Raw genomic sequence first — 14,475 nt, forward strand, 5'->3', positions numbered from 1 at the left:
CTTGAACTCACAGAGATCCATCTGCCTCTTTCCCGAGTCCTGGCTAGTATGGCTGCTTTGCCCTCTGATCTTCAGGTAAACTTTATTTATTAAAACACAAATAACATACCACTATACCTGTGTTGCTGTTTCGGTCCCTGTGAGTTCATATGCACCCTGCTTAGTTAATTCAGAGGCCCTTGTTCGCTTGCTCTCCTCCGTCCACTCTGGCTCTTACAACCTCCTCAGGATTCCCTGAATTCTAAGGATTTCATGGCGATCTCCCATTTAGATTCTCTCTGCTGTGGGTCTCAAATCTGTTCCCGTATGCTGCCAGAGGAAGCCTCTCTGTTGATGACTGGATAAGGCACTGATCTATGAATATAGCAGAATATTATTAGGAGTGGAATGATTTTACTGATACTTTTTTTTTTTTTTTTTTTTTTTTTTTTTTTTTTTTTTTTTTTACCAGTAGTGTTTGGTTTTACAGAACTCTGGTCTGCATAGTCTCTGGGTTGTTTTTTTGTTTATTTGGTTGGTTGGTTGCTTGGTTTTTGGTTTTTCTTTTTTTTTTGAGTTATTATAAATACACATTTTTTGTTAGGTGACAGAGGGCATAGACGGTGCTGTACAGAGCTGGTTTAGGCTTGGGGCCAAACGCCACAGAGATACACAAAGACTGAGTCCACCCAGCAGGGCAGGCCAGGCAGCATTCTGGGGCCTGTAACACTTGGTTGGTGGGTAAGAGTCACTGGGAGTCTTGTTCAGGGCTGGCAGGGCCCTAGACACCTTGGAAGCTCCTTGGTCCAGTCCGATTGAGGTCGTGGGTGGTGTTGCAGTGGCACCTAGGCTCAGCTTATATCATTCAGGGCCTTGCGGGTGAACTCAGGCAGCACAAAGGCTGCGCGGTGCATGTCCATGTTATAGTATTTCAGCTGCATCTGCTCCACCTGGGCCTGTGTCAGCTGCTGCACGGGCTCCCGGAAGTTAGTGCTCGGGTTTTTGCTACATAGCATAAAACCAATCTGGCCACTTGGGTAGGTGGGGGTGGTGCAGTAGGCATAGCCCACCACAGGAAAGAGAGATTTGCAGAAGTGCCTCATCTCCTTGATGAGGTCCAGGTGCAGCCACTGGCACTCACCCTGGCAGCAAAGGATGCCGTCCTCCTTGAGTGCTGTCTTCATGAGCTGGTAATAGGACTCCTTGAAGAGGCTCTCAGCGGGGCCCATGGGGTCCGAGGAGTCGGTGATGATGACGTCGAAGGCATCTTGGTTCTGTTTCATGAACTCAAAGCCATCACCCACGTGGAGGGTCAGCTTAGAGCTGGAATAGCCGATGGCCATACCCGGCAGAAATTTCTTAGAGACTTCAATGACATCCTCATCGATCTCACACTGGACCACAGACTCCACAGACGGGTGCTTCACCACTTCCCGTAGGACGCCCCCATCTCCACCCCCGATGATCAGCACCTTCCGCGGGTTGGGGTGGCTGCAGAGCGGCAGGTTGGCGATCATCTCCTGGTAGGAAAACTCGTCCCTCTCGGTACACTGGATGACGCCATCCAGAACCAGCACGTTGCCATAGGTTTTACTGCGGAAGACGAGGATGTCTTGGTACCGCGAGCGCCGGTGGTGCAGCAGCTGCTCCACCTGCAGCGACAAGGCCTGGCCAGGCCACAGGCTGCATGTCTCTCGGAACCAGCCCTCGCGGATGGCGGCGGGGCCGGGCGCGGCTGTGCTGTCGGGGCTGGGATCCATGGCGGGCGGGCGGGCGGGCGGGCGGGCGGGCGGGCGGGCGGCGCGCGTCGCGGGCCCGGGACTGCAGGCCGCGCAGAGCCGCAGCACAACGGGACCAGCTCTGCCCGCCGCCCGCGCCACAACCTAACCCGTCTCTGGTTTTTGGTTTTTCAAGACTGGGTTTCTCTTTGTATCCCTGGCTGTCCTGGAACTCTGGAACTCACTTTGTAGACATAAGTCTATCTCTGCCTCCCGAATGCTGGGTTTAAAGGCATGTCGTACCATGCTTGGTAAGTCTCTGCTTCTTGGTTACCCAGACAGTGTTGGGTGTAGGTTCCTTCTTGTGGAGCAGGCCTTAGGTAAACCCAGACATTGGTTGGCTACTCCCACAAGTTCTGTGCCACCCTAGCATATTTTGCAGGTAGGACAGATTGTAGGTCAAAGGTTTTGTGACTGGGTTGATGTTCACGTTTCTCTGCAGAATAACTTCGCACACCAAAGAGACTAGAATGTAGGGGGTTAAGACTCCATGTAGGCACCTGTTTGACTTCTCCATGTTCAATGAGTTATGTGGGTGTTGTGATCAACAAGGGGCCCCACTGTCAGCTTGAAAGAGCAACCCTTTGTCTTAGCAACAGCCTGGGCTGTTTAGGGACTTCCACAGGACCCCCTAGGCCAACAATTCAACTGAATACAACCCAGTACCACCACTGGAAGCCTTGCCTGCCAACAAAAGACGGCCAGTTGAGACTCTGTGTCCCCATTACTAGGAATCCTCAATAGGACCAGCTTCATAGAGTCCAGGCAGTTTTTCCTGCACTAGGTTTCCACACTGCCCCACAAAACCACCAATTTCAGTGTTCTCTGCTTGTATTCTCCCCCTCCACCTCATCTCCCCCCCATACCTCCTTCTATACCCATAAGCTCCTAGCCTACCCATCGATCCATGTGTTTCCCCCCACCCCTCTTCTTCACCTAACCTCTCTGGGTCTATGAATTGTAGCTTGGTTATCATTTACTTAAAGGCTAATATTCACCTACAAGTGAGTACATACCATATTTGTCTTTCTCAGTTTATGTTATTTCACTCAGGACTTTTTTTTCTAGTTCCATCCATTTGCCTGCAAATTTCATGGTGTCATTTTAAACAGCTAAGTAATACTCCATTGTATAGATTTACCACATTTTCTTTATCCATTCTTCTGTTGAGGGATTTCTAGATTGTTTCCAATTCCTGACTATTATAAAGTCACAATGAATATAGGTGAGCAAGTATCCTTGTGGTAGGACGGAGTGTCCTTTGTGTATATATGCCCAAGAATGATATAGCTGGATCCTGAGGTAGATCAATTCCAGCTTTCTAGAGAAACTTCCATATTGATTTCTATACTGGCTGTACAAGTTTGCACTCCCACCAGCAATGAAGGAGTGTTCCCCTTGCTCCACATCCTGGCCTATATGAGCTGTCACTTGTTATCCCTTATGACAGGTATAAAATAAACTCTCAAAGTAGTTTTGACGTGCATTTTCCTGATGACTAGGGATGTTGAATATTTTTGTTTGTTTTTGTTTTTTCTCCTTTTTTGTTTTGTTTTGTTTTGTTTTTTGTTTTTCAAGACAGGGTTTCTCTGTGTAACAGTCCTGGCTGTCCTGGAACTCACTTTGTAGACCAGGCTGGCCTCAAACTCACTGATATCCACCTGTCTCTTGTTTCTATTTTTTGAGACAAGATTTTTTTGTGTAGCCCTGGCTGTCCTGGAATTAGCTCCGTAGACCAGGTTAGCCTCCAACTCACAGAGATCTGTCTGTCTCTACCTCCCATGCACCACAACACCCAGCAAAGACATTTAAGTGTTTCTTTATCTATTTGAGTTCTTCTATTGAGAATTCTCTGTTTAGATCTGTGCCCTCTTTTAAAATTAGATTATTTGTTTTAATATCTAGTATCTTAAGTTCTTTATATATTTTGGATATTAGTCCTCTAGAATGTGGAGCTGGTAAAAAAAAAAATCTTTTCCCATTCTGTAGGTTGCTTCTTTATCCAATTGATGGTGTCCTTTGCCTTCCAGAAGCTCCCATGAGGTCCCATTTATTGTTATCTTAGAGCCTGTTCTAATGGCGTTCTGTTCAGGAAGTCTTCTCTTATGCCAATGAGTTCAAGGCTACTCCCCAATTTCTCCCCCATCAGGTTCAATCTACCTGGCTTTATGTTAAGGTCTTTGATTCACTTCGACTTGAGTTTTGTGCAGGGTGATAAGTATGGATCTATTTGCATTCTTCTACGTGCCGACATGTTTGACCAGCACTATTCATTGAAGATGCAATCTTTTTTCCAGTGTGTTATTTCTGACTTCTTAATAAAAAAATCAAGTATCTGTAGGTCTGTAGATTTATATCAGGGTCTTCAGTTCAATTCCATTAATCAATGTGTCTGTTTTTATGACAATACAATGCAGTTTTTATTACTTAGCTCTCTACTATAATTTGAAATCAGGAATGGTAAGACTTCCTGAAGTTCTTTTATTGTTCAGGATTGTTTTAGCTATCCTGTTTTGTTTTGTTTTTTCCATATGAAGTTGAGAATTGTCCTGTCAAGGTCTATAAAGAATTGTGCTGGACTTTAATCCCAGCACTAGTGAGATAGAGGCAGGCAGATCTCTGTGAGTTTGAGGCCACCCTGTTCTACAGAATGAGTTCTAGGACTGGCTCCACAGCTACTAGAAAACCCTGTCTCAAAAAACAAAACAAAACAAAATAATAGAATTGTGCTGGAATTTTGATGCAGGTTTCATTGAATTTGTAGACTCCTTTTGGTAGGATGCCCATCTTTACTATGTTGAACCTACCTATCCATGGCAGGGGAGGTTTTTCCATCTTCTGATATATTTGATTTCTTTCTTCAAGACTTGAAGTTTTTTTTTATCATACAAGACTTTTGCTTGCTTGGTTAGGGTTAGCCCAAAATATTTTATATTATTCGAGGCTACTGTGAAGTGTTGTTTCCCTAATTGCATTCTCGATCCACTTGTCATTTATAGATAGGACTACCAATTTTTGTTGTTGTTTACCGTGTATCCAACTACTTTGCTGAAAGAATTTACCAGCTGTAGGAGTTCCCTGGTGGAATTCATAGGGTCATGTATGTATAATATCATTTCTAAACAATGATACTTTGACTTCTTTTCCAATCTGTATCTCCTTGATTTCTTTCATTTGTCTTAATTGCTCTAACTAAAATTTCAAGTACTATATTGAGTAGATATGAAGAGAGTGGAGAACCTTGTCTTGTCCCTGATTTTAGCAGAATTGTTTCAAGTTTTTCTCCATTTAATTTGATGCTGGCTATAGGATTACTGTAAATTGCCTTTATTGTGCTGAGGTCTGTCCCTTGTACCCCTATTCTCTCTATTTTATTATGAAGTGGTGTTGGATTTTGTCAAAGGCCTTTTCTGATCATGTGGTTTTTGTTTTTTTGGTTTTTTTTTTTTCCGAGACAGGGTTTCTCTGTAGCTTTAGAGCCTGTCCTGGAACTCACTCTTTAGACCAGACTGGCCTTGAACACGCGGAGATCCATCCACCTGTCTCTGCCTCCCAAGTGCTGGGATTAAAGGCATGCGCCACCACTGCCCAACTTGTATTTCAGTTTTTTATGTGGTGGATTATCTTTATTGATTTTTGTATATTGAAGCATCCTTTCACTCTGGGGTGAAACCTGCTAGAACATAGTGGATGATCTTTTTTATTTGATCTTGGATTTGGATTGCAAGCATTTTATTGAGTATTTTTGCTTCTATATTCATAAGGGAAATTGATCTATAATTCTTTTTGTTGAGCCTTTATGTGGTTTCAGTATATGGGTAACTAGGACCTCATAAAATTAATTGAGCAATGTTCTTTCTGTCTCTAATTTTGGAATAATTTGAGGATTATTGATGTTAACTCTTCTTTGAAAGTCTGTTAGAATTCTGCACTAAAACCATCTGGTCCTGGGATGTTTTTGGTTGGGAGTTTTTTAATGACCTTTTCTATTTCACTAGGGGTTATAGGTCTGCTTAAATTGCTTATATGATCTTGGTTTGACTTTGGTAAGTTATACCTATTGAGCAAATTACTCATTTGTTTTAGATAGATTTTCTAATTTGGTGGAGTACAGATTTTAAAAGTTATGTCCTTATGATTCTTTGGATTTCCTCAGTGTCTGTTGTTATGCCTTCTTTTCCATTTCTGATTTTGTTAATTTAGTTTGCTCTCTCTCTCTCTCTCTCTCTCTCTCTGTGTGTGTGTGTGTGTGTGTGTGTGTGTGTGTGTGTGTGTGTTTGGTTTTTAATGTGTTAGCTCCAGAAGTTCTCTGTTTAGTTTTTGTATGGATGACCTGTCCATTGGTGAGAATGTGGTATTAAAGTCTCCTACTATTAGTGTGTGTGGGTTAATGTGTGGTTTCAAATGCAGTAGTATTTCTTTTACAAACCTGGGTTCCCTTGTTTGGGGGACATAAATGTTAACAATTGTCATCTTAATGGATTTTTCCTTTGATAAATATGTAGTGTCATTCCCAATCTTTTTTTTTAAAGATTATTTATTTATTGTGTATACGACATTCTGCCTCCATGTATGCCCGCATGCCAGAAGAGGGCGCCAGATCTCATTACAAATGGTTGTGAGCCACCATGTGGTTGCTGGGAATTGAACTCAGACCTCTGGAAGAGCAGCCAGTGCTCTTAACCACCGAGCCATATCTCCAGCCCCCTTCCCTATCTTTAAAAATTAGTTTTGGTTTGATGCCCATTTTGTTGGATATTAAAATGGCTTATACCAGACCAGGGCGGTAGTGACAACACACATTAATCCCAGCATTTGGGAAGCAGAGGCAGGTGTGTAGTGATGAGCTGTGGGCTGCATTCCTGCCACCAGGATCCCGGCCGCCTGGATCCTGCACGGCTAGCTTAAAACCTGAAATAACAACACACAAACTGTATTCATTTAAACACTGCCTGCCCCATTAGTTTCAGCCTCTTACTCACATCTTGACTAACCCATATCTAATAATCTGTGTAGCACCACGAAGTGGTGTCTTACCAGGAAGGATTCAGCATGTCTGACCTGGTGGCTGGCTCCATGGCATCTGTCCCACTGAGGAGAGGCATGGCGATTGCCCGAGGCATCTGCCTCACTTCCTTCTTCCTGTTCCGTCTACTCCACCCACCTAAATCCTGCCCTATCAAAAAGCCAAGGCAGTTTCTTTATTAACCAATGAGAGTCCTCCATTACAGGTGGATCTCTGTGAGTTTGAGACCAACCTGGTCTACAGAGTGAGTTCCAAGACAGAGAAACCCTGTCTCAAAAAACCAAACCAAAGCAAACCAAACAAAACAAAAAAGCGTACACCAGCTTACTTCCTAGGTCCATTTGCTTGGAATGTATTTTCACAACCCTTTACCCTGAGGTAATGTTTATCCTTGATGTTGAGGTGTATTTCTTGGATGCAGCAGAAGGACAAATCCTGTTTTTACATCCATTCTGTTAATCTGTGTCTTTTACTGGGGAATTGAGACCACTGATGCTGAGAGAGTGGCGTTCGCTGGTTTCTGTTACTTTGTTGTTGTTGTTGGTAGTGGTGGTGGTGGTGGTGGTGTGTACATGTGTGTGCACTTCCCTTTTAATTTTGCTGCTGTAAGATTATTTCCTTTTTTTTTACATAAGAGTGTAGTTAACTTCCTTAGGTTGGAGTTTTCCTCTAGCATCTTCTGTAGGGCTGGATTTGTAGATAGATATTGTTTAAATCTGACTTTATCATGGAATATTTTATTTTCTCCATCTATGGTGATTGCTGGGGTAGTAGTAGTCTGAGCTGGCATTTGTGGACTCTTAGAGTCTGTAGAACATCTGTTGAAGCCTTCTGGCTTTTAGAGTCTCCACTGAGGAGTCGGTATCCTAACAGGTCTGCCTTTACATTTTACTTGGCCTTTTCCCTTTGCAACTTGGAATAGTTTTTCTTTGTTCTGTATGTTTATTGTGTAATTATTATGTGCTGGAGAGACTTTCTTTTCTGGTTCTATCTATTTGGTGTTCTGTATGCTTCTTGTACCTTTATGGACATCTCCTTCTTAGATTTAGGAAATTTTTCTTCTATGGTTTTGTTGAAAGTTTTTTTCTGGGCCTCTGAGCTGGAATTCTTCTCCTTCCTCTACTTCTATTCTTCTTAGGTTTGGTCTTTTCATACTGTCCCAGATTTTCTAGATGTTTTATGCCAGAATTTTTTTTCTGAGACAGGGTTTCTTTGTGTAACAGCCCTAGCTGTCCTGGAACTCACTCTGTAAACCAGGCTGGCCTCGAACTCACAGAGATCCACCTGTCTCTGCTTCCCAAGTGCTGGGATTAAAGGCGTGCACCACCACTGCCTGACTACCATAACGTTTTTGATTTGACATTTTCTCTGACCAAGGTATCCATTTCTGCTATTGTATCTTCAGTGCCTGAAATTCTGTCTTCCATTTCTTGCATTCTATTGGTGAAGTTTGCCTTGGAATTTCCTGTTTGAGCTCCTAAATTTTCATTTCCAAAATTTCCTCCATTTGTGTTTTCTTTACTGATCTATTTCCATTTTCAGGTCTTGAAGAGTTTTATTCATTTTTTTAACTGTTTGTTTTCTTGGATTTCTTTAAAGGACATATTTATTACCTCATTAAGAACCTCTATCAACTTCACATAGTTGGTTTTAAGGTCTTATTCTTGTGTTTCAACTAATTTGGAATATTCAGAGCCTGTTGTGGTAGGATAGCTGGGCTTTAGTTAAGACATATTTCCTAGCTGATATCGATTGTGTTTTTATGCTGGTGTCCAAGCATCTGGGTTTGGGATGGTTATAGCTCTAGGTGCTGATTCTGGGTTTTTCATTGTTGGGTGGATGTTTTGGTCATTGGTTTCTGTTTCCTCCCTAGATTTTTTCCGACTCTGATGGCTGTGTGTTGCCTGTTTTCCTGTCCTGCTCAGCTGGTGTGTTTACAGGGAATACCTACTGGTGTTGAAGGCTGGGATACTGGGATGAGTTTGGTCTCTAGAATCCATGTAAAGGGCTGGAGAGATGGCTCAGCGGTTAAGAGCATTGTGTGCTCTTCCAAAGATCCTGAGCTCAATTCCCAGCAACCACATGGTGGCTCACAACCATCTGTAATGAGATCTGGTGCCCTCTTCTGACTTGCAGGTGTACATGCAGACAGAACACTGTATACATCATAATAAATAAAATATTTTTTAAAAAATTTAAAGAACAATAGCTCCAGGTCAGGCTCTAAAGCTGCAGAGAAACCCTGTCTCGAAAAACCAAAAAAAAAAAAAAAATTAAAAAACAGGAAAGAAAAAGGTATAGCTATGCATCTCACAAACATTCAGACCATAGCAATAGGCAATAAAGAAGAAATAGCCATTTCTTAAAAAAGAATCCATGTAAAATGAATGACTATGAATGAGCAAACGCAAGTGTGACGGCACAGTGCTGGGGAGATAGAGACTAACACAATCAGTAAGCCCTACGCTTAGTGAGAGACCGTGTCTCAAAAAAAAAGCTGACAGCTCCTAACCTCCAGCCTACACACACACACACACACACACACTCTCACACAGATACACACAGAGACATGCACGCATATACACACAGGAAAATAGTAGTATCACAAGCTGGAGTTTAAGTGGTAAAACATAAGCCCATGGGAAAGACTTCATATTCCAACTATGACATACGTTAGGTTTTGAATGGTGATCTTTTCCCAGGTAAGAATAGTTACGCAATACTCGGGATGCTGAGTGGCACTAGTGAGCCATCTCTCCTACTGAGACGTGTAATCACAGGACAGGCAACTGGTACCCCACCACACACTGTACTGCTAAGATGCGATGCTTGGTAGGCTAAGTGTATTAAGTGCATTTTCAGGCCAGCGAAATGGGGTAAAGGCACTGGCCACCGAGCCTGACAACCTAAATTCAATCCCCAGACCCCAAATGGTAGAAAGAGAGACCACAGTCTACAAGTTGTCCTCTGATTTCCACACATACGTGAATGTGGCACATGTGTGAATACATGTGTGAGCACACACATGCACACATAAGAAACAAATAAAATGTAATGAAAAAAGTAGGACTATGAGGGATCTTTAAGAGGTGCCTAGGACTAGGAATGTAACTCAGCAGAGTACTCTCCCAGCATACACAAAGCCCTAGGTTCAATCTCTAGCAGCACATAAGCCAGGCTTGAGGGTGCTCTCAGGTAATCCCAGCATGTGAGAAACAGAAGGATTAGAAGTTCAAACTCATCCTTGGCCACACAGCAAATTCTAGGCTAGCTTGGAACACAGTAGACTCTGGCTCAAAATTACCCACTTGCTCCACACATAGTAACAAAAGAAATCTCTTAGAAGGTGTGAACAAAGGTGTAAAGTTGAAAACAGCCGTGAGTGGGACTAGCGAGGCAGCTTGGTAGTCAAGAGCATATTGCTGCCCCTGCTACCTCAGATGGCTGGTAACCACCTGGAACCAGCTCCAGAGGGATCAGATGCCTCTGACTTCCATGCCCTGCACTCTTGTGCATACACCTCGCACGCAGACACATATGCATACCCAGAATTAAAATAATAAAAGTTGTTATTAAAAAAGAATGGCTTTGGGGGCTGGAGAGATAACTCCGAGGTTAAAAGCACTGGCTGTTCTTCCAGAGGTCCTGAGTTCAATTCCCAGTAACCACATGATGGCTCACAGTCATCAGTAATGAGATCTGGTGCCCTCTTTTGACTCTGTAGGCATACATGCAGGCAGAACACTGTATACATAGTAAATAACTACATCTTAAAGAAAAAAGAATGACTTTTCTTTTTAAAATTATGACTATAGAGACAGAAAATACATTAGCAATATAGTTCATAAACATGGGAGAAACAAGTTCTTTTTTGTTTTGGGACAGTGTCTCACTATGTAGCCCTGACTGGCCTCCAACTCATAGAGATCCACCTGCCTCAGCCTCCTGAGTGCTGGGATTAAAGGCGTGCACCACCATGCCTGGCTTGAAAGCGAGTTCTTATAAAAATTAAACATAGAACTAACACATGATCTAGGTATTTCTACTCTCCTGTGTACCTCAAGCAACTTGAAAGCAAGGACTCAAACAGAATACCACAAGCACTATTCACGTGGCCCAAAGTAGAAACATACCAAATGGCCACTGGGGATGAGTAAGTAGGGCTAATGAGATGGCTCAGGGGATAAAGCTTTTGCACACAAGTGTGAGGACCACAGTTCAGATCCCCAGAAACTATGGAAAGGCTGGCAGGTGTTAGTGGACCACCTGTCATCCCAGAGCTCTGGAGGTGGAGACAGGGACTCTCCAAAGCAAGCTGGCTAGCTAGACTAGCCAAATGGTTGAGCTCTAGGCCCAAGTGAGAGACCCTGCCTCAAAATACAAGGTAGCGAGTGACTGAGGAAGACTCCCTACATCAACCTCTGGCCTTCACATGTACACACACATGCGTGAACATCTACATATACAAGCCTACCCATACACATGCAAACACACACACATGCACACTATTAAGTGTGCAAAATTCTTTTTAAATGGCTAGAGAGAAAAAATGTGGCATCAATGAATAAACAGAGACAAGCATGATGGTTAATACCTGTAATTATAGCACTTTGGAGACTGAGCAGAAATATTATTACAAGTGAGTGATGGATGGTCATCCATCTACAACTGAGCAGCTACATAGTGAACTAAAGGCCACCCTGGGCCACATCCCAAGACACTCTCTCAAAACAAAACAAAAAATTAAACAAAATATGTGTAAGTAGATGTATACACACATGATGAGAGAGAGACAGAGAGAGACAGAGACACACACACACACACACACAGAGAGAGAGAGAGAGAAACAGAGAGAGAGAGAGAGCTCACATTAGAGTATTATTTAGCCTAGTGTGGCAAAGGCCCTAGCACTCAGGAGGCAAAGGCAGAGGCAGGAGGATCTCTGTGAGTTCAAGGCCAGCCTGGTTCACAGAGCAAGTTCTGGGTCAGCCAGGGCTGTTACATAAAGAAACCCTGTCTCAAATAAATAAATAAATAAATAAATAAATAAATAAATAAATAAATAAATAAATAAGAATATTATTCAACCTTAAAAAGGAATGAAATTCTCCTGGGGGCATATGCTAAGTGAAATCAGGTAGACACAAAAGGATAAGCTCTATATAATTCCATTTACATGAGGAACACAGAGTTGTCAAATTCACAGAGACTGAAAATATAGTTGAACTGGGCAAATAGCTTAATGGTAGAGTATTTCCTGGCATGCATGAGGCAATGCTCTGGGCTCAATCCCTAGCACTACAAAAAGAGAAAAGAGAATTAAAAATAACAGAAACCACAATGGTTGTAGTAGTTTTGAAAGTAGAAGAAACAAAGTTATGACTAGAGAATTTAGCTTCAGATGATGAGTACATTAAGATGGATGGCAGTGATGGCCAAATTACATTCTGAGATGCACCTTTTGTTTCTGAACTGTGTGCTCAAAATTACTAAGATGGCAACATCATGCTGTGTGTACTTTACCACAGTAATTTAAAAAAAAAAAAAAAAAGAGTAAGTTGAGGAGCCGGCAGGATGGGTCAGCTGGCTAAGGCATTTGTCATCAAGCCTGACGACCTGAGTTTCATCAGGACCCAGGTGCTTAGTAACAGTAGAGAACTGACTCCCTTACATTGTCCTTTGACTTCCACACTTGTGTGGTGATGGAGGAGGGTCATCTGTCTATGTGTTACTTTCATTGGTTAATAAAGAAACTGCCTTGGCCCTTTGATAGGACAGAAAATTAGGTAGGTGGAATAAACAGAACAAGATGCTGGGTAGAAGGCAGTGAGGCAGACGCCATAGCTCTCCTCTCCGAGATGGACGCAGGTTAGAATCTTCCTGGTAATCCACCACCTCGTGGTGTTACACACATTAATAGAAATGGGTTAATCAAGATGTGAGAGTTAGCCAATAAGAAGCTAGAGCTATCTCGAAAAACCAAAAAAAAAAAAAAAAAAAAAGAAGCTAGAGCTAATGGGCCAAGCAGTGTTTAAATGAATACAATTTGTGTGTTATTTCCAGGGCTAAGCTAGCCATGCGGGAGCTGGGTGGGACGAAAAGCAGGCCCGCTCCCGTACTTCTACAGTGTGATACACACATACACACACACACACACACACACACACACACACACACTAAATGTAATTTAAAAAATTTAAAGAATAAGGTGAAACTGTAACTATAGATAATCATAACAAAATTGGAAGTGTTTACTAGGTAGTTAAAACTTGTTTGTATCAGGGCTGGAGAGTTGGCACAGTGGTTAAGAGCATTGCCTGCTCTTCCAAAGGTCCTGAGTTCAATTCCCAGCAACCATATGGTGGCTCACAACCATCTGTAATGAGGTCTGGTGCCCTCTTCTGGCCTGCAGACATACAGACAGAATATTGTATACATAATGAATAAATAAACATTAAAAAAGTCTTAAAAAAACTTGTTTGTATCTTTTTAAAAATGAGGATAGAGAGCCAAAACGTGGTGGCACGCACCTTTAATCCCAGCACTTGGGAGGCAGAGGCAGGCAGATCTCCAAGCTCAAGGTTAGCCTGGTCTACAGAGCGAGTTCCAGGACAGACAGGGATACACAGAGAAACCGTTTTGAAAAACCAAAAAAAAGATAGGAATGCTAACCAACCCTATATTTTATTATTTGGTGTGTGTGTGTGTGCACATATCTATGTGCACCCTTACAGAAGCCAAGGAAGATGGTGGGTGTCCTCAGAGACAGGGTCTCCCACTGAACCTGGAGCTCACTATCTGCCGGTGAGGCTAGCAGCCAGCAAACCCTGATGATCTTCCTGTCTCTGCCCCCACCCCAGTGCTGGGGTTACAGGTCTATATGACCTCACGTGGCTTTTTAGGTGGATTCTGGGACTCTGAACTCAAGTCCTTTTCACAGAGCCATCTCCCCAGACCCCTTTCTGTTTTTGAGGCTCATGTAGCCCATGCTGGCAGGAAACTTAGATATGTGGCTAAGGACGCCCTTGAATTTCTAGTCATCTGGCTTCCACCTCCAGAGCGCTAGGATCACAAGCCTTTACCAACCACCATGTGGTGTTGAAGATCAAACCCAGAGCTTTGAGCATGTTGGGCAAGCACTCTACCAATCCCCAGCCCTTTGTGTTTATTTGTGTGTTTGGAGAAAGATTCTCACTCTATAGGTCATGATGGTCTATAATTCACTATGTAGCCCAGGCTGGCCTCAAACTCACGATGATCCTCCTGCCTCAGACTCCCTAGTGCTGGGATTACAGGTATGAGTTACTATGCCCATTTTTAGACTTTATAATAAGTTTAAATGTTGGACCGGGTAGTGGTGGTGCACGCCTTTAATCCCAGCACTTGGGAGGCAGAGGCAGGTGAATCCCCATGAGTTCGAGGCTAGCCTGGTCTACAAGAGCTAGTTCCAGGACAGCTAGGATTGTTACACAGAGAAACCCTGTCTTGAAAAATAAAATAAAACAAAAAATAAGGGGGGCTGGAGAGATGGCTCAGAGGTTAAGAGCATTGCCTGCTCTTCCAAAGGTCCTGAGTTCAATTCCCAGCAACCACATGGTGGCTCACAACCATCTGTAATGAGGTCTGGTGCCCTCTTCTGGCCTGTAGGCATACACACAGACAGAATATTGTATACATAATAAATAAATAAAT

General features: G+C 42.9%; 1 protein-coding gene across 1 annotated transcript; it reads right to left on the minus strand.

Annotated features, from left to right (window-relative positions):
• Positions 1–555: 555 nt before the first annotated feature.
• LOC119807971 (spermidine synthase-like) lies at positions 556–1,739 on the minus strand. The gene has a single exon (XM_038320236.1). The coding sequence runs from the start codon at positions 1,737–1,739 to the stop codon at positions 831–833; it is 909 nt and encodes a 302-aa protein (XP_038176164.1). The 3' UTR covers positions 556–830.
• Between the last annotated feature and the right edge of the window lie 12,736 nt (positions 1,740–14,475).

Source organism: Arvicola amphibius, chromosome 2, assembly GCF_903992535.2.
Source record: "Arvicola amphibius chromosome 2, mArvAmp1.2, whole genome shotgun sequence".
NCBI lineage: Eukaryota > Metazoa > Chordata > Mammalia > Rodentia > Cricetidae > Arvicola > Arvicola amphibius.

Bases quoted from the DNA above. Each gene is read 5' to 3' on its own strand.
- LOC119807971 (XM_038320236.1), bottom strand. From the start codon at position 1,739: ATGGATCCCAGCCCCGACAGCACAGCCGCGCCCGGCCCCGCCGCCATC.